Below are 21916 nucleotides of genomic sequence, written 5' to 3' on the forward strand. Positions count from 1 at the left end.
TAAGGCTCAGAATGTTGCATTGCAGTGAAGGAACGTGAGTGGAGTGGGGGAAAACAAATCTGGGGAATCGTTTTTTTTTTGGCACTTTTAAATTTGTGTGTGTTGCAATAGTGACTTGAGCTTTGGGGCAAAAAAATTGACTGCAACTGCATAGGAGTAGAACATATAATGTAAGAATCAGGATCCTTTTGTGAATTCTCAAATCGTGTTCGTTTATCGTACATCGTAAGATTATAAATTATTTTAAATTAATATAAATAGTACCTGACAAAAACTGACCGCATGATATACGATAAACGGACACGATTTGAGGATTCCAGGATCCAGAGAGGATCCTCCTGGATAAGTTAAAGTCACTGTAATTTCTTGCTTAGATTTCAACAGTGATTACGTTTGAGAGGGAGAGGGGAGTGGGTTTGAGGCTGTTACAGCTGATGTGAGGTTGGCATTAGAAGTTTAGAATGTACATAAGGTTCTTAGTACCCCTCTCAATCTCCTTGCTTAGCCATTTTCGTTCGGAAAATACTAAGGTGACTTAATTTATATACAGATTTGTAAACTAATGATTGATGTGTTACCAATAGAAATGAATACGTTTATCAATGCTTAAGTACTAATCCAATAATTAACTTTTATGTCATTTGGTTTACAAAATTTCATTTACAAATTTTATCTCTCTAGCATTATTTTTTTTGTTCAATTTACCTTGTGAGCGAGACTGATTCATAATCAGCTTATTAAGGGACTTCAAATATAAACATCTTGGGGGATAATTATTCAGAATTTAGATTGGAATACTCATAATAATGTACATTGTTAAGAAAATAACAGCAATCTGAAATTTTAACACAACAAAGTGTATCTAGTCTTTAAGAAATACAACAAAACCTTATCCAATTAAGTGGGTCGGCGTTGTATGAACAATAGAACGTTACTTCACTTGTGTCAAGTCTTCTGTTAACTTTAAGTCTCCCATGTCTTTTCTCGAAGACAATGTAGAGAAAAACTTGTTCAAGACAGTCAGATTATGCTCGCAAAACAAAACCTCTAGCAATTTGGTGGTTGCATCGATCCAACTTCAATAGTCACACTCAAACTTGATCTCTAATCAAACAATTATACCAAAGTTTCTCTGAGTATGTATATAATGGGGTGGCACACCAACAGATTGTTAGATATCATAGAACAATTTGAATTTACAAAACTATTGTACCACGAATTAGCAAAAAGTAACTGTGAGGAGCTGTTTTTTTTTTTTTTTTTTTTTTTTTTTTGCAGGAAATCAGAAATGAAAACGAAATGAAAGTAATGTAACAAGCAAACCCTAGCCCCAGCAGGAGTAAATACCAACGTGATCGAAAGTGGTCCTCTCCAACGTCATGCATGCATGTATAGATAGATATATACAGGTCATTTATGCAAAAGAATCTATTTTTTGAAAAAAAAAAAAAAAAAAAAAAAAAAGAAATAGGTATGGAGCTCACTCTATATCGAATTTCAATGATCCGAACTGTTTATTTTGTAAGTCTCAATTCATAGATCATCCTTGCAAAAATTCAATTCAATCCGAAACCATTTGCCTATTTAATTATCAAGATCAAATTTCATTTTTTCTTGTATAACAAAGTATTCACTCATTTATTTGAACAAAATTAGATATCTTAAATATTTTCAATTTGGCTAATATTTTGCAAGAATGATCTATGAGGTACAACTTAAAACATAGACAGTTCGAATCATTAAAATTCGAAGTGATGTGAACCCCACAACTAATTTTTTTTTTATAAAAAACTAGGGATCCCTTCTTAAGGCTCCCTCTATATACATATATCAAAGGTTAATATGCAGCAATGTCCTGCATACCACAGAACGTGTAACCCCAAGGCCAACGAAGCACGATATGTAAATCTTTTTGGGCCTTCATCAGTCCACTAAACAGTCTAAATCTAATAATTAGCCAGGACCATTGCCTGAATGTATTATTTAGTACAACTACAATATCCATTACGCCACCACTTCTTAATCTTACGTCCAATATTTTTCACCAAGTACATGTCATGTTATTCTCTTATTTAATGAGAAGAAAAAGAAAAAAAAAAGATTTCTCAAATCTCATTCTTGTAACTGTGTTTATTTTTATTTTTGAATTAATTTTTTTTGAATATACGATATTATATACATTAATAAAATAGGAGAATAAAATAAACTTACAATGAGCTAACAATAATGTGATTCAAATTTGCTTATGGCGAGAATTAAACCGTAGACCTCTCACTTATAAGTGAAGAATAATACTACTAGACCGTAGTACTAAGTAACACTGAATCAAAATCAAATAAAAAGAAAATTAGGTAATAACACAAATATAAGCTTACTTTGTACCTCATTTAATTTTAATAAGTAAGACTGTAGCTAATGTGTGCAGAGATTATGGATGCAAGTTGGATAGGAATATCCATTTCTGATTGATTTTGAGTAGAAATATTTCAAATATTCAATTCGATTCAAATTTGAAATTGAAATTCGGAAATCCAAAATAACCCAAAAAGAATATTATACAGGAATTGGAGTGTATATTTAGTATTTCGAATCAAAACCGAAATTCAAAGACTTGAATATCTCTATTACATATACTTAATTATGTACTTATTTTATTACGAAAAAAATGAACTTATTGACTTTGAATTTGTAATACAATGTACTCAAATATGTAACTCTTTATTTCAATTACAACTTTGTTGAATATATTACATACGAAAAATGAGAATTTAAAAACTATAGTACTTTACATTATGAAGTCATACAACCCCATAATTTGAAAATTTGAAATAATCCGATGCCGAAAAGACCGAATTCGGCATGAGTTTTTTTAAAACTTTGATTCCAAAATTGAAAATGACATGCATTTTTAAAACTTTTTGTATTGAAATTTGACACATGTATTTTCGATCCGAGCGATAATCACACCTAGTAGAAACACATCTATCATTTAAGATATAAACTCAGTAAAAGAAGTTGGTGCCCATGACCATTTACATGGCATGCATTGACATGACCTCCATGTGACATTTAATCGGTGTGTTATCTGGTACAGTGCAGCAAATATATATATAGAAGCACCTATATACAGACATACACATTCGGAGCCGTTGGAAAATGACGCACAAAGTTGCTTGCTTCATGCTTTGTCTCTGGTTCAATTGAATGCATTAAGCAAGAGTTGGTGAGTGACCACCATTAAATTTTGAGTCCAATGTCAAAAACCAAGTAAATCAAAAGAGAGAGAAACTTCGAATTTTTTGAAACATGAGAAACTTACAACAACTACGCCAAGTCTTCTGTAAGAGATGAGATAAAACCCTAATGAAACCCTAAATGCCAAGGAGGAATCACGCATTTGTGAAAGAGGGAGGTGATGATTCAGGTGAATATGTACGGGATTATTTTCTGATCACTAATTTGTCCAGAGGGGAACAAGTCTCGTGAAGCTGGAGAGGCTAGTCACGGAATCTGACGGGATAGGACATGGTGGTGGGCTTGACCATTTCTCAGGGAACATGCATGTATGTCTGTATATATGTTGGAGAATAATATCCCCTGTAAGATTTGAGTTTATTGGTATCACCTCCCAAAAAATATGAAAAAAGTTAAAAGGACTACTGTGTTGTCCGAACTTAGTCCGAAGTGCATTGCAGTAGAGTGCCATGGGGTGTGCAGCAAAACAAGTGACAGCTGAAAGAGAGAATATTACCACCATTTCTATCTTGAAGGAAATTGGTAAACTTGGATTTCAGTGACCTATACTTCGTAGATGGTTTGAAAGTTAGGTTATTTCACTCTTAAAAAACAGAAGACCGGAGAACAACAACTTGCGCAGATATATCGTTATTGTGATGTCCTATGCTAATGATATAATTTTATGTGGAGAAAACTTACTCATGATAGTATATCATTGACACATAACGATGTACTATGATGATGTATCCGTGCTATAGAATATTTTCTCATGTTCTACAATATGCCTAATGTGAAAAAACACTTACTTTAAGTGATGAAATTGACAAGCCATGATTATAGACATGAGTTCATTCAAGTTGGCTGGACCAGCGTGTTACTTTTCTCACCTAAATTGAACTCCCTTTCTTTGTGATTGGATTAGGATATCGTTCAGATAAAAATAATAAAAACCCATGATTGATTAATCCGTGAACGTTGAGAAAAACATGATCAAAAGGAAACAAATTAGCCAACTATGGTGCTTGGAATTTCAACCTTGTGTGCATATAAAAGTTCCATTGGGCCTAGTACATACTTTTGCTCCAAGCTTCAATAATAGTTCATAACTGTTGCCCTTGCTGATTTCACTATCTTTTTTACGGCAGTAGTACAAATAACAGTTTGCGTAACGAAGCATGGTTCGTCATGCAAAGTCCAAAAATGTCGCAAGAAAAATTAGCCCAACGAAAATTTTGTCGCGCGCAAACCGTCGCACAAAGGTCATGAAGACAGGGTTTGAGCGACAAAGGCATAACCTGCGTCGCTCAAAAGATCTTCGCGCGACGACAACACATGGGTCGCGCAAGGACTTTGCACAACGATGCGTTGGGCAAAAGATCTTTGAGCGACGACAATACCTGCTTCGTGCAAAGACCTTTTGCGCGACGACAATACTGCGTCGCGAAAAGACCTTTGCACAACGACATACCTACATTGCGCAAAAGTTTTTGTGTGACACAAGTATTGTCGTCATTGCGCAAAACCTTTTTTTCTTTTTTTTTGACAAAAATATTTTTTATTTAATTTTAATTAAATTATAAACAATAATTAATAAACCAAGAAAAAGTATTTAATTAGAAAATATATGAAAATGTACATACAGGCTGTCCAAACATAAAAGAAAAAAACTACAACGAGTAGTCGTCTGGGTTTGATGCATCAAGCTACAGGGCATCGGCTGGGTGAAGTGGTTGGGAGGTCGAAGGTGGAGCAAGATCAGGTGTTGGCATCGAGATATGGAGGCCGGACATTTGTAAGGCCCATAAGATCATGCTCATCTTCTAGTCCTAGGCTGAAAATTAGGCTACGATCTGGGCTTCCCGAGCATCCCGGGCTACTTCCTGGGACGTAATCTTATCATTTAGGGTTTCCACTTCCTTCTTCAGGGCGATGACTTGTCATGTGGTCGATCTGGAAGAGGAGGCACCTGTCTCACATTACAAAACAAACTATCGTTAGCGAGGGTCAAATGTTGTAGAAAAAGACATTCAACCTCAATAATAAATAGAAAATTGCACGTATATAACCCACCTTAAGCAGAATTTGTGTCACATCCTCATAGCCAGTCATATATTCCTCAGTCAGATTATCAACATAAAATATGAATACAATGAATGAACTCGATCTTCAATTTAAAATATTTACACTAGTGGATACCACAAAATCTTATGTTATACTTAATGAAAGTATAAATAAACTCTAAGTGTTAGTGAATCTATTGTTTTAATGGGATATGCATTCTACGAAACTAGTTTCAACGATCCAATAGTCAAACTTGTTTGTATATACTTCGAGATCGCATAGGCCAAAATTCGCAAAAAACAAACATTTAGAGATCAAGTAAGGGGACAAAACTTTTCGATGAATATAAACTAAAAATCATGATTTAACGGTTATTTTAACTTCGATTTTGATGATTTTTTTTACAACTATACTCCTTGACTCTATGTGAATACAATGAACTAATTCGATCGCTATTTTAACTCCAATTGCAATGATTTTTTTTTTAGAAAATTGCGCGACGAACCAACCACGTTGCGCAAAGGGTGTTTGCACGACAAATTTGTCCGTTGCGCAAAAACCCTTTGCGTGACATGCATTTAGTCTGTCACGCAATTTTCTGGGGCCAAACCAAGGTTTTTACCACTTTTTTCCCAATATTGCGCGATGAAGGTACACTTTCGTTGGCTAAACAGTTTTGCGCAACGAAATGCTTGTCACATCCCGGTCCGGGCCCCCACCACATTCCGGGCTCAACTCCACCGTAACACGATATTGTCCGCTTTGATCCCCGACCACGCCCTCACGGTTTTGTTTCTGGGAACTCACACGAGAACTTCCCAGTAGGTCACCCATACTGGGAATGCTCTCGCCCCGTACTCGCATAACTTCAGAGTTCCTACGAAACCCGAAGCCAGTGAGCTCCCAAAATGCCTCGTGTTAGGTAGAGATGAGAATATACATATAAGGCTTACATGATCCACTCCCCTGAGCAATGTGGGACGTTACAATGCTTTGTCGCGCAAAGTCCCGTCGCACAAAATGTCCTTGCGTAACGCTTAGTTGTCAACGTTGTGCAAAATGTCCTTGTGCAACGTAATTTGCTCCATCGCGCAAGTTTTTGTCATGCAAGTGTGTTTTTGTACTAGTGCGGAGACATTTTGTTGAGTGGAAAGAGTCAAGGCAAGTGGACAGTTGGTTATTTCTTTAGTTCATATCATCCAAAAATGTATGTACAAATGTACAAGATTTTGCCTTCTTCAACTTGCCGGCGTCATACTCTTCACAAATATGCATGCTTTCCTTTGAGCAAAAGAAAAAGTCATCATCTAATTTCTTTATGTTTATGTAACCCAATAAAGGATAAGCACTCTTTTGTAACAAAAATAAAATAAAATAAAAAAATTGACAATCTCTTTCTTGTCAAGTAAACCAAAATCTAAATCTATTCAATCCCAGACATTGACAAAAGATGGTTGGAAAACTAGGAAAACCAAAATTTGAACTTAAAAGTTTTCCAACCACCAATCTCTGAAGTGATTCTACTGACTTCCAATCCAAGAATATTAAAATTTTATCAGATTTGGCATATACCTAATGTCTAAGGAATGCAATGGCATTGCTTGCAACAACAGAATAACATATACTTCAAAATTTCCTATTCTTGGCTTGAATTTAGTATCACTTTTGTTTGGACTGCTATGAAACCACCACCAATCTCGAGCGAACACCGATCAAACCCTAACATTTCAAAACTTCTATTTGCAGGCATCAATAAAAAATGTTAGCTTTCTTCTAGTCAACCCATGTGTTTTACAGTGTATGTACTAACCCATGTGTTTTACAGTGTATGTACTAAGTGCGAAAAGTCATCAACGTGATGCATTGAACATATATCCTTCTCAATGCTTACTAGATTTTTTCGAGGAGTTTATATAAAGAAGGCAATAAGGCTCATCCTCCCCACAAGGATGCTTGGTGTGAAGAAAAAGATGGATAGCAATCATAGCATAGCCAAAAAATGGAAGCACCTAAGCGGCGAAAACAAATGGGATGGGCTATTGGATCCTCTAAACATTGATCTCCGTCGATACATAATCCACTACGGAGAAATGGCTCAAGCTACTTATGATGCCTTCAACTCAGAGAAGACATCAAAGTATGCTGGAAGCAGCAGATATGCCAGAAAAAACTTCTTCTCCAAAGTTGGTTTAGAGAAAGGCAACCCTTTTAAGTATAATGTGACTAAGTTTGTGTACGCGACGTCACAGATTCCAATCCCTGAGGCCTTCCTCATTAAGTCTTTGTCAAGGGAGTCTTGGTGCAAGGAATCAAACTGGATGGCGTATATTGCTGTGGCTACAGATGAAGGGAAGGCTGTGTTGGGCAGGAGAGACATTGTGATTGCTTGGAGAGGCACTGTGCAGTCCTTGGAGTGGGTTAATGACTTGCAATTTAATTTGGTTTCTGCGTCAAACATACTTGGTGAGGAAGGTGATCCAAAGGTGCACCAAGGTTGGTACTCCATATATACTTCAGATGATTCACGCTCGCCCTTCAACAAAACCAGTGCCAGACACCAGGTAAGATCACATTCAATTTGAATTAACAGTCTGTAACATAACATGAATGCCAAGTTTGGTAAGAGAATATTACACGTAAATGAGATAATTTTTAATTTTTAATGTTATTATGACTACTGGGTTTTATGTATCTAGGTCATTGAAGAAGTTATGAGACTAATAGAGCAATACAAGGATGAGGAAATTAGTATTACCATAACAGGGCATAGTTTGGGTGCAGCAGTTGCCACACTAAGTGCAATTGACATTGTTGCCAATGGACTAAACAGGCCAAAGGACATGCCAAACAAAGCCTGCCCAGTTACAGCCATTGTGTTCGCCAGCCCTCGAGTTGGAAACTCGAACTTTGAGAAGGTCTTCTCTGGCTACAAAGATCTTCGAGCATTGCGCATTCGTAACGCTTTAGATGTTGTCCCTAACTACCCAATTTTATTGGGGTACTCCGACGTGGGAGAAGAGTTGAAAATCGACACGCAAAAATCCAAGTACTTGAAGAGTCCTGGAGGAGTAGCGAGTTGGCATAACATGGAAGGGTACTTGCATGGAGTTGCGGGAACCCAAGGGAGTAAAGGAGGGTTCAAGTTGGAAGTCAAGCGTGACATAGCACTGGTAAATAAAAGTGTTGATGCTTTGAAGGAGGAGTATCTTATACCGGCGTCGTGGCGTTGTGAGGAGAACAAGTGTATGACCCAACTGGAAGATGGTTCTTGGGTGCTCAAGGACCATGAGGATGATGATGATCAATTCTGATTACTTTAGATTCTTGATTTCTTGAGTGGATTTATATTTAGAAGATATCAGTTATGTGTGTGTCTTGGTTGCTCTGTCACATGATATATATGTTGGATTTGGCATTAAATAAACATGCCTAAACTAAAATAACAATCAAACAAGGATTAAGATATCTTGGATGCAAGATATTTGGATTTGCGTTTCCTAGTTGGTTTGGGATTTGGTTTTAGTATAGGATTTGGTTTCCTATATTCTAGGGACTTTGTGTAAACCTATGACATCTATTAGTATAAATAGATGGATGTGGAATAGAGTTTTGTGTGAAAGTTGTGAGAGGCATAAGTTTGTATACTTAAGAACACTTTGTGTTTGTGAGTTCTCTTATATTTGTTGGTAATCAATAAAGCTTTTGTTGTTAGATAGATACTCCTATATTTGAGGAACTCTGATTGTGTTTTGTTTTATTGCTTGATTGTTTTTTGGTTTAGTTTACAACAAGTGGTATCAAGAGCTTAGGTTCTTACGTGGGTTGTGACTATCAAGCAATAATGAAGACTGGAAATTCTACCAGTGGTGATGATGTTGAAGCAAAGTCTGGCATTAGTGGAACCAGGACGACGGCTCAAAGTGCTAGGTTTGAAATTGAGAATTGAGAGGGTTCATGAAATCGGGAAAAAACACAGAGAGACGATGACAGAAGGAAGAGGTACGAGGGAGTTAGTTTGGGTACTTTTTTTTTTTTTTCAAAAATAAGGTAAAAAAACGCCTCTAACACCCTAAGGGGCACTCCGGCGATGCCTTCCGCCCATTCATGCAAAACTAAGGCGGCAACCCACCCGTCCAGCCTTCGAGGCCGCCTAGGCGCGCCCTGAGGCAAGTATTTTAACACACTGCTTGCATCTCACTACTTATGTTAATTTATTTAAGGGTAAATTACATTTTACCCCCTCAATTATGGACAAATTACAACATCATACAACATCTTTAAAACATTTCAATTTCATACATTTACTATCATTTAATTTTAATATCATATGTTCCGTTAAAAAATCCGTTAACTCAATCGTTAAGTGATGACATAGCACACATGGATTCACATCACTGCTTATGTGGCTAAAAAAAACAAATAAAAAAATTAATTAATAAAAAAAACACATTGGGCCCCACCACCCATCCATCCACACCTTAAATCATTCCCCTCCGTTCGTCCCCTTCGTTCGTCCCATCCCTTCACCACCAAAACCTCAACTTCCCCCTCTGTCTGTTCTCCCTCCGTCCGTCCCCCTCCCTTCACCACCAAAACCACATATGCACCCTAATTCCTTCCCCTTCCATCCGTCCCCCCGCCTTCACCCCCAAAACCACATATGCACCGTTGTCCTCTAATCCAAAACCCTCGAAATCACACCCAATTCTCTACAATTCATCTTCTCTCTCTGCAATTCAAGCTCGTAAAAACCCTAATTTCAACTTCCCCAACCCAAAGTTTCCCCCTCTATCTCTGTGATTCAAGCTAAAAACCCTAATCTTCTCTCTCTGCGATTCAAGCTCGTAAAAACCCCAATTGCAGTAAACCCTCTTCCGTTCTTGTACCAAGCAACTAGGGAAGCTTGGTCATCGGGCTCGAGTGCTCTGTGTTGCTCAAGGCAGTGAGAGATCTGGGAGTGGATTGGAGCCTCGTCGCAATGGGGGTTCGTGGGTCGGGTCTAACTTGAGCACTGAAGGGTTTAAAGGGTGGTCCGGTTCGAATAAGGGGAAGAGTCATTGGACTCGCAGAGCAAGAGCTGGAATAGCTGGTCCACCTCTCCAGGCTGTCCGCGCCCAGACTGTCCCCAAGTGCATCAAACACCGCGCCGAGCAACCTCAGCTCCGCCAAATAGCTGCCTGTGACGTCTTACAATCAGCGATGCTTCCAGTGGACCACGGTGGCCTTGCTCGGTCAGATTCCGAGTTGTATCAGATCGATTATGCTCTTGATTTTGCGTTCCAGCGGCTGACAATTTCCCCATTGTTCTTGAATTTGCTTTCTATTTTCCATCTTTTTTTTTTTTTTTTTTTTTTATGGGTTTCAACCAAATGGGTTTGCTTGATTCGGGGTTTTTGATTTAGGGTTGTTTGAATTGGACTTTTTGATTTGGCGTTTGATATGGGGCCGTTTGGTTTGCACGAGTCTTGGCCGAGCTTTGGTTCTGACGAGGAAGAAACAGAGAAGGGAAAAAAGGTAATGGTGCTGGAGGAAGATAGCAATGATGGTTCACTGAGAAAGAAGCAAATGTGATGGACGAAGAAGATGGTCGGCGAAGGAGATGGAATTATTGTACAAAAACATTGATTTTAAATTTTTTTATTTATATGCTGTAAAGTTAATAAAATGTTGTACGAAGTTACAATTAAATACAAACCTGAAGGGATAAAATATAATTTACCGTTATTTAATTGTCGGTCTGTAAAAGCAACAACAAAAAATTAAAAGACGAAATTGGAATGGAAATTTCAAAACTTTTAGCATGACCAAATTAGATTGAACAGATAATTCCTTCAAAGTCTACTTCTCTTCAGCATTTGTCATGGGTAAAATGGTTCTTTCCTCTTTTTTTTTTTTTTTTTTTTTTTAAAACAACTGGAGGGATTGGAATTCAACGGGGATGTAGCTCAGATGGTAGAGCGCTCGCTTAGCATGCGAGAGGTACGGGGATCGATACCCCGCATCTCCATTTAACTTTTTTTTTTTTTTTTTAATCTTCTCACCACTAAAAGAAGAAAGTATCAAAGTCAACCATACTTTTTGTGGTAAGCAATCCCGGAAACGAAAATTGGACCACCACGAGAAACATGTCTTTGTGGTTCAGTCTCTGAAAGAAATGGATTTTACAGAATACTGAACTAGTCTAGTAATTAGCTAGATTAATGTTGCTTTGTTTACTGCTACTAACACGAGAAAATACGCTGTCATTGAATTGTCTCGTGTCTACAACGCTTGTCACAATAGTGTTATTTGATTCTTATTACAAAGTGAGGAGAAATTTTAGAATCTAACTTTCGAACCACGTGTTCATGCGGACTCTAGACATAAAACCATGTAATAACCCCACCCTCCTCAAACCAACCTATAACTCACCACCTCTGCCACCTACACCCAAGACCATCACCAAAATGAGGGGTTAACCATTTAAATTGGCGATTTGACGACTCAAAGCAAAAGCATGACATATGGTTGATACTGATTGACTTTGATTTTATATTAGGCCAATCGTATTATAGACAAATCAATCAATGTACCATTTGTAATTTGTCTAACGCAATAATTAAACATTGTATAAGTTAGAGGGGCTGGTAAACGGCCATGGGTCAAGCTTATTTTATTTTTGTTAGTATGGATGTTTTAACGTTAAAAAAGATTTCAAGTTCGAACCTCGCATTTCTTTTCAATTTATTAAAATAATAATAATCATATGATGAAAATGAAGTAAATGATCATATCTATAAGATTGGTGATTCGGGGAAGTGATCACATCTACTGGACGCATAGAGCCTAGGGGTGCGCGGTAAAATGGCCATGGATATAGTCTTGTGTTTGATGTTAGAAGAGAATCAACTTCAAAACCCTTGTCTCCCAAAATATAAATAATTATACGATTAAGGTTATTAAGCAACGACCAATCATGTACATTGAATAATGATGGTTTATCTTGTCCGCCTTAATTTTGTGTTTTTGGGGGGGGTGCAAGGGGGGACACTTAGAGCTTGGCTTTGAGTGTCGGGTTTTCTACCCCCTTGTACTTCCTGTTTGTTATTTGGTTGTTTGCCTGTTGTTTGGCTTTCATTGTCCTCTTTGGCATCTCTTGCCCTGGTTAATACATTTCCAGTTTCCAAATAAATAAAAAAAAAAAAAAAAAAAGGTCTCGTTTTTTATTTATCAAAGTACACGATCAAGACGAAGTAACTAATCATATATAAGCTAAATGGGTTTTGTAAACTGGCCATGGATCAAGCCCTTGGCAATGTAGCGATAAGCAGCTTCTGTTAAGTGAATTCCATCCCAGTTTACATAGGAAGATGGATCTTTACAGGCAGTTGATCCTATGTGTCCACACCTTGCTGAATTATTGAAATTGTATGGTCCTCCTCCTCCACAGCATGCCCTCAGAGTCCCACTTTTGAATCCTGCAAAAATTCAATAAAAAAATTACGATACTTAATACGATTATATAAAAATCGTAATTTTGATTTAATTCAATAAATAATTTCATACTTGTTGATTGATGAATGATTCTTTTTTAAATAAATAAAACAAAGATGTAATAGTTTTTTTTCCACAACATAGATGTGATATATAGAACTTACCATAATGTTGAGGGGCATGGAAAAAGGGCATGGCTGCGCCATAGTAGTCAGCATATATTATGTTTACATGAGGGTATTTCTGTCTCAGTGTTGCTAGGGCACGTTTGAGCTCACTGTTATGGTATTTGGAGAAAGTATTGAAAGCCTTCAAACACCCATTTCGTTTATCGTAATAAGATCTGTTAGGGGTTTGAAACAAAGTCAAATATACGGCTGAACACCCAATTGGCAAGTTTCCAGGCACCAACAACTCCACTGCTCCTTCTTCTATCAATGCCTGCCACAAGTCCCCAACTAATTAGGTTAATCATGTGACAAATTTTTGTGTACAATGACTTTTAATGACTAATATATACAACGATATAAGTATGAGACGCTTGTCCATATGTAGATAACTACATATTGTTAGATGTTAGTACCAAACGATGCATGATGTGACGAATGGTATATATGATGACTAATTGACTATTATTGATATATTATTACTGATGTGACATACACTGGTGGCGTTAGTAATTGCTCCAACAACATATGGTACTGAAGCTTTGAGCTGTTTAATGTTGCCACCGACAAAGAAAGCGTAATTGTAATCGTTTCCACCTATCTCCCCCACCAGAAAGAGAGTCTTCTTGAAGTAGTTGTCACACTCTGAAAAATAAGCAAATAAATAAATGTGAATTAAGTTAGTAATTTAGATTACAGATTGAATTGTTACCTTGTTTGGTGCTGCAAAGTGATGGCTTCAGCTTCTTGAACCAACCAAGCTGAGTGCTCAAAGAGTCATTCGTCCACATAGCTAGTCCGATTTTTCTTTGGTAGAAGAATTCTGGGTCAAGTGCAGTGGCTCCAGCAACAGCAAAGTTCACTCCATGCTGAATATCTTGGGTTTTGTTCAGTGCTAGGTAGGGTGGCAAAAGTGGCAACCCAAATGCCTCAACTAAAACAGTATCAAATGATTTATTTTCATATATCTGTGTTGCTTTTGGAGTTGTTATTAGCATGCAGTCCATTAAGAGCAATTTTATTCATACCAGTTTTATCGACATGAATTGTGTTTACAGAAAGTAACTGACAAATTAAGGGAGGAGGAGGAAGAGGAGAGAGTTACCAATGAAATCGACGACAAGCCGTCCATCGGAGCAGCGACCGGTTGCGTGTTGAAAAAAGGTCTCTCCATAAGGGAGCTTTCCGATGACGGGAAATGCAAGGGCACCGGAGAGAAGGAAATTTCCGGTGTCGCTGAGGGAGTCGCCAAAGTTGAATATTGCCTGGTAGGGTTGAAGACTTGACGAGACTAGAGTGCTCAAACACAACGTGAGGCATGCAGAGGAGACTACAAGGATATTAATCAACTTCATTTTGTAATGTTTTGCCAATTCGATCGGAGTTTGTTTGTGTTCTTTGTGAATATATACTACTTTTTTCTAGCTACATGCATGGTTAATTAATGATGCTTTTTTAGCAGTTGGAGCTTTAAATGTTATACAAGTACATTCAACTAGATATTTGGCTGGAGTTTATGCCATTTATAGCAGCGGTCATGTGAGTTATGAGCAGGAGCAGAAGTGTCCTCCTTACCCATACAACGGACACTAAAGCAAAAATGGCTTCAACACCATTGATATTCAAATGTCGTAAATACTAAGATTACTCTAAACTATATATCATTGGAATGAATTTAAGCTTATTTTGTTGTTGTTTCCAAAAAAAAGTTATTCTATTGTTTTGGATTGTATTGTGAGTTAGGATTTGCGCCTAGTTTCATTTCCTTGCCTAGCTGTTAGAGATTAGGGTTAGTTCTATATTGATATAGTGTTATGTAACTCAGTTAATAACAAATTAGTCACAATGCAGTCTTTTAGTTTGTAGCTGTCATGGTAATATTTCTTTTTAGCTAATAAAATTGGTTAAGTGTTTGTAGTTGATTTCTTCAATTTTGGTTTGATATTCCTCGTTTGTTCCTCACACTCTGATTTTCAAATCATACATCCAACACTAAAGCCTTCATGAACTAAGTTGAACCCTCTGTATATCAAAGTTAGCGTTAACATATATAATACATAAAAGTACATACGTGCATATATACTGTCCAATTTGGGTATATATAGTACAATTTTAAAAATCATGTAAGTTAATGAATTATACAGTACTATACGGAAACTAATAAAACTATTTTAAAAATAAGTACGTATAATATGCGTATCATACACTAATTTACTAACTAGGGTGTACATCAAATTGGGATGTGGAGTATCTAATTCAATCTTTGAAACTTATATTTAGTTGACAAAGAATAAAAACGTGTACTGTATTTGGGAAATGAGAGGTTTTTTTTTTAGTGCTTGGAGGCTTCTTTTTGTTTTTCGTTGTTGTCTATAGACACTTCATTAGCTAGAAAGGGGCAAGAGCTGAAAAAGAAAAAGAAAAGCAAAACATGCAATGTTTAATTTGGGATATGATGGCTTCAATTGGAACATGGAGGCTCTAGTCATGAAGAGGATTCTCTCCAGATTCACTTTGTGGAGATCCTAAGAATTCCCACATCATAACCATTCATCGTATATCATGCGATCAATTTTCGTCAGATACTATTTGTGTTTAATTTTAAATAAAAAAGTCAAATGATTTCTGACTGCACAATGCACGATGAATGGCTAAGATGTGAGGATCCCTAAGATCCCTATAATTTGGATCCGGATGGGATCCAAATCCCTCTAATAATTCACCCAATCAAATTAATGAAAGAGCAATGCTAGGTAGACTAAATTTGTAAATTAAATTATGTCTCACTAATAAGAAATAAGCACGTTAATAATACTTAACTAATATTAATTCAATTATCAACTCCCATGTCTTTATAACATTAGTCTACAAATTTAGTTTCCCTAACATTAGCCCATTACCCTTAATGAAATGATGCTTTTTTACATGATACAAGTGACATGTGTGGAGGGGGGTTTGATGATAACATGACCACCGGTGCAAAACCAAACACGCTTAATTACTTGAAGTATAAGCCCCTTAAAATAATTATTGATGGGATCTAAGTCTACTAAGCGACATCACCAAATGGCACAAGATAATTTCTCGTGTGATATGAATGGCAAAATAAATCTGTAGGCCAAATCACTGTTGTGAAACACAGGAGGTACTAATGTGGGGAATGGTGTAAATTCCATTTAATAAGGCCTTGGTTATCCACTGGTTTGCTGCTTCAGTAGTGTGCCGACCGTCCCAGTTGATAGACTTTGCAGGGTTTGCACAAGCACTTGCTCCTCGAAGACCACATGGTGCTGATAAGTTGTAATTGTATGTCCCTCCTCCTCCACAGCATGCTCTGGAAGTATTCTCTGTAAATCCTGCAATGAGATGAATCCGATGATGAGATCACCGAGAGGTTCAACATTTGAAACACTTCAAATAGTCATGTATCTTAATAATAATTGTAAAATACTTAAAAACATTACGGTCGTTTGATGATCATGCATTACGTTTTCATTTTTCAATTTTTTTAATATTAACTAAATTGTAGCAAACGAGTGCTAGAGAGTTGCAGTACCAAATTGTTCTGGAGACTGATACAATTGTAGCTCAGCATTGTAAACATCTCCATAAATGATGTTGACATGAGGATGAAGGCTTCGAATCTGACTTAACTTTGTCTTAAGTAGCTCATTGTGATACTCAGAAAACTTGTTTAACCAAGTAAGACAGCCAGTTGACGGGTCGTATTCACTCTCATCTGAACCCTCATATAAGGTAAGATAAGCAGGAGTGCAACCAATTGGAAAGTTGCCTGGTACCAAAAGTGTCGATGCCCCATGCTGAATCAACTCCTGCAGAAATAAAAAAGTAGAAGCACCAGAAGCTTACATTTCTTAAAAAAAAAAAGTAAAAAAAAAAAATCCTGTAGAGCTCCAGACGAAAAAAAATATATTTCGAACGTTTTAACCTTTAAATTTTGATTTTTGTGTTTAAGAAAAAAATGTGCTATTGAAAATCCCACATTTCATAGCCAATATTGTAAGAAGGATGCATAACTAAAAGCAGTTATATATGATATTCCAACTCGTACATTGATGGCTGAAGCCATTGCTTCTATCACGAACGGAACATATGTTTCAACAATTTCAAAACTCTCTCCTGCGAAAAGCGGACAGTTGTAATCGTTGCCTCCAATCGGTCCCATAACAATAAGAGAACTTGAAAGGACATTCCTGCAGTCTGTAAATTAAAGGTAAAAAACGTAAGTACATCATATCCAAGATGAAACCTTCAGATTTAGTTCACCAAGTTCAATTATTGAAGTTCTTTACCGAAAAGAGCAAGAAAAAAAAACGTTGACATTGTAGTTGTTTATATGTTATTCATATCATGTTTTTATATCATGTTTCTATATCATTTTAGATGGCATTTAATGTGGACAACCAAATCATTTGAATTAATCAGATTTTTAAATTTAGTTCATTATTTAATAAACTAATAATTAAGAAAAACTAGTTAATTAAATGATGATTGTGGTATAGATGAGTCTTTCTCATTCATTTCATTGGATTTTGCAAATTTTTCAAATAATATAACTGTTCACATTAAATGTTAGCTAAGATAGTATGAAAACATGGTAGAAAAACATAGCATGAATAACATTACTTTAAAAGAAAATAAAAGAAAAGTTCGTTTATAGAAGTTGTTACTTCTGTGGCATTGGCAATTGTAGTCAATCACAAAAGCAATGGGGACCAGAAACGCTTTCAAAGGTCAAAAAAGAGAAAGAAATGAAAGGGAATTTGTTTCAAAAAAAATAAAAAATAAAAATAAAGAAATGGAATTTAGATGGAGGGGAATGATGGCCACCTTCTTTATATTTTATTTGCACCATTGCACTTTATTGGTTGAGTGCCCGCTAACTGTTTAATGAAACGGGAAATAATAACTACACATTTTATTAAAAAGAATTTATACAGTCATATTTAGTCATGTTTATTATTTTGTTTGATTTATTTAACCTCACAGATAAAAAAAGAAGAAGTGTGCTAGAAACTGAAACTAAGATAGATGGTGAGTAGGGACTATCAATATCAATGTACCATGTATATGTTGCTTTCAAAATTAATACCGGTGCATTATGTAATAAAAACTAGCCTGAGTCCACACACTTTGTGTGCAAGAGCAATTTGTTTGCTTTTTTTTTTTATTTTTATTCGTGTTTGTTCTGCAGGGGTGTGGAGTTAAGAAGAGAGACGTAGTGGAGTGAGATGGTTTGATGACATGTGGGTGAAAGAAGAGAAAAATGCAAAGTTATTTTAATGCCCATGAATTTTCTTTTATGATAGGGGAATAGAGGAAAAAATCGTCTTTTTGCCATCCTTTAGTTAAGACAGAGAGTTTTGTTAATAGATAATATAGATAAAAAGTTAAAATCAAAGTTCTCTAACAAAAAAAAGATCCTTCAGTGTACATGTCACATCTCAGCCTAGGCCTCTACCACATCCCGGGCCCAGCTCCGCCGTAGCACGATATTGTCCGCTTTGGGCCCCGACCACGCCCTCACGGTTTTGTTTCTGGGAAATCACACGAGAACTTCTCAGTGGGTCACCCATCATAGGAGTGCTCTCACGCGCTACTTGCTTAACTTCGGAGTTTTCATGAAACCCGAAGCCAGTGAGCTCCCAAAAGGCCTCGTGCTAGGTAGAGATGAGAATATACATATAAGGCTTACAGGATCCTCACCCCTGGGTGATGTGGTGGACATTCCGGGTTGGGGCGTGTCAGATTGGTATCAGAGCCAATCCCTGGCCGAAAGTGTGCAGACGAGGACGTTGACCCCTAAGGGGGGTGGATTGTAAGATCCCACATCGCCCAGGGGTGAGGATCCTATAAGCCTTATATGTATATTCTCATCTCTACCTAGCACGAGGCTTTTTGGGTATGGGAACTCCGAAGTTAAGCGAGTAGCGCGCAAGAGCACTCCCATGATGGGTGACCCACTGGGAAGTTCTCGTGTGAGTTTCCAGAAACAAAACCCTGAGGGCGTGGTCGGGGCCCAAAGCGGACAATATCGTGCTACGGCGGAGCTGGGCTCGGGATATGGTAGGGGCTTGGGCAAGGATGTGACAAATTGGTATCAGAGTCAATCCCTGGCCAGAAGTGTGCCGATGAGGACGTCGGGCCCCTAAGGAGGGTAGATTGTAAGATCCCACATCGCCCAAGGGTGAGGATCCTATAAGCTTTATATGTATATTCTCATTTCTACCTAGCATGAGGCCTTTTGGGAGCTCATTGGCTTCGGGTTCTATAGGAACTCTGAAGTTAAGCGAGTAACGTGCGAGAGCACTCCCATGATGGGTGACCCATTGGGAAGTTCTCATGTGAGTTCCTAGAAACAAAACCGTGAAGATGTGGTTGGGGCGCAAAGCAGACAATATCGTGCTACAGCGAAGCTGGGCCGGGGATGCGGTAGGGATGAGAATATATATAAGGCTTACAGGATCCTCACCCCTGGGCGATGTGGGATCTTATAGTACATATTAAGGAAATGAGGCACCTAAATCTACATGGTTAAAAAAATATATTTAGACAAATTTGTAGAAACATATTTAAACACATAAAACTGACATATTTGTAGACACAACATACAAGTGTACCTTACTATTTTGTGTGGACGAGTATATAAACAACAAAACCCAAAAGAAAAGTCTTGGCAATTGACCTGAAGATGTATTGCATAAAGGTGATAGCATTCCTTTGAACCAATCCACTTGAATTCTTAGAGAGAAGTTTGTAAATACATCATAACGTCCCATTGGGTCAAGAAAGTCAGTGTCAAGTGCAGTGGCTCCAACAACTGCAAAATTCACACCCTCTTCAAGGTTGCGCATCGTTTCATTGACATTCAGGACTTCAAGATAAGGTCGTATTAGTGGAAGCCCCATAGATTCAGCTGCAAAAGGTAAAGCCAAAGAGAATCTGAGAAAGAAAAAAAGCAGATCTGTTTTTCTAATGGTAAGATAGATAAGTGGATGCACTGCACATACCAATGAGGTCTATGATTAAACGACCATCGCAGCAGCGCCCGGTGGGGTGATGAAAGTAGGTCTCCCCATATGGAGGGAAGAAGAAATGGTACGGACCCTTATGGTGGTCAAGGGCATCGATGTAAATGTTGCCAGTATCAGCAAGTGAATCCCCAAACCCTATGATAGATGTGTAGCAACAATTCGCGTGCGGGATGATAACAACTGTAAGGAGCAGGATGAGGACGTTCATGGTCAAACTTGCCCCAAAATACCAAGCCATGGATCTTTTTCTCTCACTTTCACTCACACGCAGCTTGACTTATATATAGATATAGATACATAGGAGACCATTAAGGGAATTAATTTTTTTTTAATGGGGATTAGTTGTAGGGTCCATACCACATTGAACTTCAACAATCCAAACCGTATATTTTTCAAATTACACCTCATAGATCATCCTTACAAAATATTAGCCAAATCAGAAATATTTGAAACATTTAATTGACTTAAAAAAAATTTGACAAAAACTTTGTTGTATAATTGTTTGGACCCAAATTTACACCATCGGCCCGTGTAATTAAGGCCGTTGAAATTCATTTGATCAGGATGGATGCATGCATGGGATAAAGGTGAAATTGTGAGATGGTGATGTGATGTGATTAGGATGGTTATATCTAGATAAAAAAAAAAAAAAGAGTAGGCTTCAGCCTATGGACATAATGGAAAAGCTAATTATCAGAAGATAATGATGTGGTAATTTCTTGACCATTGATCACATGATGATAGGATAAAGCCATCACTGTTTCGTCAGATATGGTGTATTTAAATATTAAAAATTTGTGGCATAAGAAGACTCAAGGATTGTTTCAGCTTGGTAGTCGTGATACATCAGAAGTCTAAGAGATTATTTTCTAGTAGCCGTGACACATCAGGAAACTCAGTGATTTACGGCTTGGCCATCAACGAGAGCAGCATTATAAATACAGAGGCATTGTGCATCAAAAGAGCATCTCCAAAATCAACACACAACTGCCCTGCGCAAACCTCTCAAACATCTTGAGATTTTTTATTTTATTTTTTTCGCTAACACACCTTTAGTTTGGATAAATAGCACTGTGAAGGCAACTGGTGACATCTTCAGTTTGGATAAATAGCACTGTTAACGTAGAATCAGCCGTTCCCAGAGCACCTTCAGTTTGGATAAATAGCACTGTTAACGTAGAATCAGCCGTTCCCAGAGCACCCTCAGTTTAGATAAACAGCACTGCGTCGAGGTCGACTGGTTATCAATCCAAGTCTCGGTCGAGAAAGATTTTCGAATCCTTATTGGCAGAGGTCATCTCATTAGCCTTCTCGGCTAAGTAAATTGTTACTAGGTTACTACATTCGGCACCCTGAGAGCCGAATTTGATATTGAACTTTGCAGAACTAGCCTTTTCTTAAGGGTCTAGAACCCGAAGGCCGAGATGTGTTCCTTCCTTGGCTGTAGTCGCAAGATCAAGAAGTTAGCAACGCGATCAACGCAACATCAACAAATTTTACTCCTCAGCCGACAAGTTGGCACGCCCCGCATACAATTGAAGGACGTAGTTAGCTCATTAGTTACTCAGCCTGGAAGCTAAAAATGAATTTGAAATTCATTTGATCAGGATGCATGCATGCATGGGATAAAGGTGAAATTGTGAGATGATGATGTGATGTGATTAGGATGGTTATGTTTAGATAAAAAAAAAAAAAAAAAAAAAAAAAGGAGAGTAGGCTTCAGCCGATGGACATGATGGAAAAGCTAATTATCAGAAGATAAGGATGTGGTAATTTCTTGACCATTAATCACATGATGATGGGATAAAGCCATCATTGTTTCGTCAGATGTGGTGTATTTGAATATTGAAGATTTGTGGCATATGAAGACTCAGGGATTGCTTCAGCTTGGTAGTCGTGATATATCAGAAGTTTAAAATATTA

General features: G+C 37.4%; 3 protein-coding genes and 1 non-coding gene across 4 annotated transcripts; 2 read left to right on the plus strand and 2 right to left on the minus strand.

Moving 5' to 3' along the window:
* The first annotated feature begins 6497 nt into the window (after positions 1 to 6497).
* Positions 6498 to 8693, plus strand: LOC103944119 (phospholipase A1-IIgamma-like). The gene is made up of 2 exons (XM_009354530.3): positions 6498 to 7859; positions 7995 to 8693. The coding sequence occupies exons 1-2, from the start codon at positions 7182 to 7184 to the stop codon at positions 8607 to 8609; spliced, it is 1293 nt and encodes a 430-aa protein (XP_009352805.1). The 5' UTR covers positions 6498 to 7181; the 3' UTR covers positions 8610 to 8693.
* A 2539-nt stretch (positions 8694 to 11232) lies between these two features.
* On the plus strand, positions 11233 to 11305 carry TRNAA-AGC. Its single transcript has one exon. It is a non-coding gene; the product is annotated as a tRNA-Ala (tRNA).
* Positions 11306 to 12480: 1175 nt separating this feature from the next.
* On the minus strand, positions 12481 to 14330 carry LOC103944122 (GDSL esterase/lipase At5g45910-like). The gene is made up of 5 exons (XM_009354533.3): positions 14044 to 14330; positions 13651 to 13872; positions 13435 to 13583; positions 12936 to 13212; positions 12481 to 12755 (listed from the first exon to the last, which is right to left on the minus strand). Exons 1-5 carry the CDS (start codon positions 14291 to 14293, stop codon positions 12550 to 12552), a joined length of 1104 nt encoding a protein of 367 aa, XP_009352808.1. The 5' UTR covers positions 14294 to 14330; the 3' UTR covers positions 12481 to 12549.
* Positions 14331 to 15735: 1405 nt separating this feature from the next.
* On the minus strand, positions 15736 to 20248 carry LOC103944121 (GDSL esterase/lipase At1g28600-like). Its single transcript, XM_009354531.3, has 5 exons — positions 19970 to 20248; positions 19645 to 19875; positions 17011 to 17159; positions 16495 to 16771; positions 15736 to 16294 (listed from the first exon to the last, which is right to left on the minus strand). The coding sequence occupies exons 1-5, from the start codon at positions 20229 to 20231 to the stop codon at positions 16062 to 16064; spliced, it is 1152 nt and encodes a 383-aa protein (XP_009352806.3). The 5' UTR covers positions 20232 to 20248; the 3' UTR covers positions 15736 to 16061.
* Between the last annotated feature and the right edge of the window lie 1668 nt (positions 20249 to 21916).

The sequence above is a fragment of a genome, unplaced genomic scaffold (genome assembly GCF_019419815.1).
Source record: "Pyrus x bretschneideri cultivar Hongxiangsu unplaced genomic scaffold, Pyrus_bretschneideri_v1 Contig33, whole genome shotgun sequence".
NCBI classification, from domain to species: Eukaryota; Viridiplantae; Streptophyta; class Magnoliopsida; order Rosales; family Rosaceae; genus Pyrus; species Pyrus x bretschneideri.

What these genes read in the sequence shown, in the direction of transcription:
- LOC103944119 (XM_009354530.3), top strand. Translation starts at nt 7,182, where the DNA reads ATGCTTACTAGATTTTTTCGAGGAGTTTATATAAAGAAGGCAATAAGG. An exon ending in AAACCAGTGCCAGACACCAG is followed by an intron (nt 7,860 to 7,994) that starts GTAAGATCACAT and finishes TTATGTATCTAG; the next exon opens with GTCATTGAAGAAGTTATGAG.
- LOC103944122 (XM_009354533.3), bottom strand. Translation starts at nt 14,293, where the DNA reads ATGAAGTTGATTAATATCCTTGTAGTCTCCTCTGCATGCCTCACGTTG. An exon ending in CAATTACTAACGCCACCAGT is followed by an intron (nt 13,213 to 13,434) that starts GTATGTCACATC and finishes GACTTGTGGCAG; the next exon opens with GCATTGATAGAAGAAGGAGC. An exon ending in CCATGCCCCTCAACATTATG is followed by an intron (nt 12,756 to 12,935) that starts GTAAGTTCTATA and finishes GAATTTTTGCAG; the next exon opens with GATTCAAAAGTGGGACTCTG.
- LOC103944121 (XM_009354531.3), bottom strand. Translation starts at nt 20,231, where the DNA reads ATGGCTTGGTATTTTGGGGCAAGTTTGACCATGAACGTCCTCATCCTG. An exon ending in TTTATGCAATACATCTTCAG is followed by an intron (nt 17,160 to 19,644) that starts GTCAATTGCCAA and finishes TTTAATTTACAG; the next exon opens with ACTGCAGGAATGTCCTTTCA. An exon ending in CAATGGCTTCAGCCATCAAT is followed by an intron (nt 16,772 to 17,010) that starts GTACGAGTTGGA and finishes TTATTTCTGCAG; the next exon opens with GAGTTGATTCAGCATGGGGC.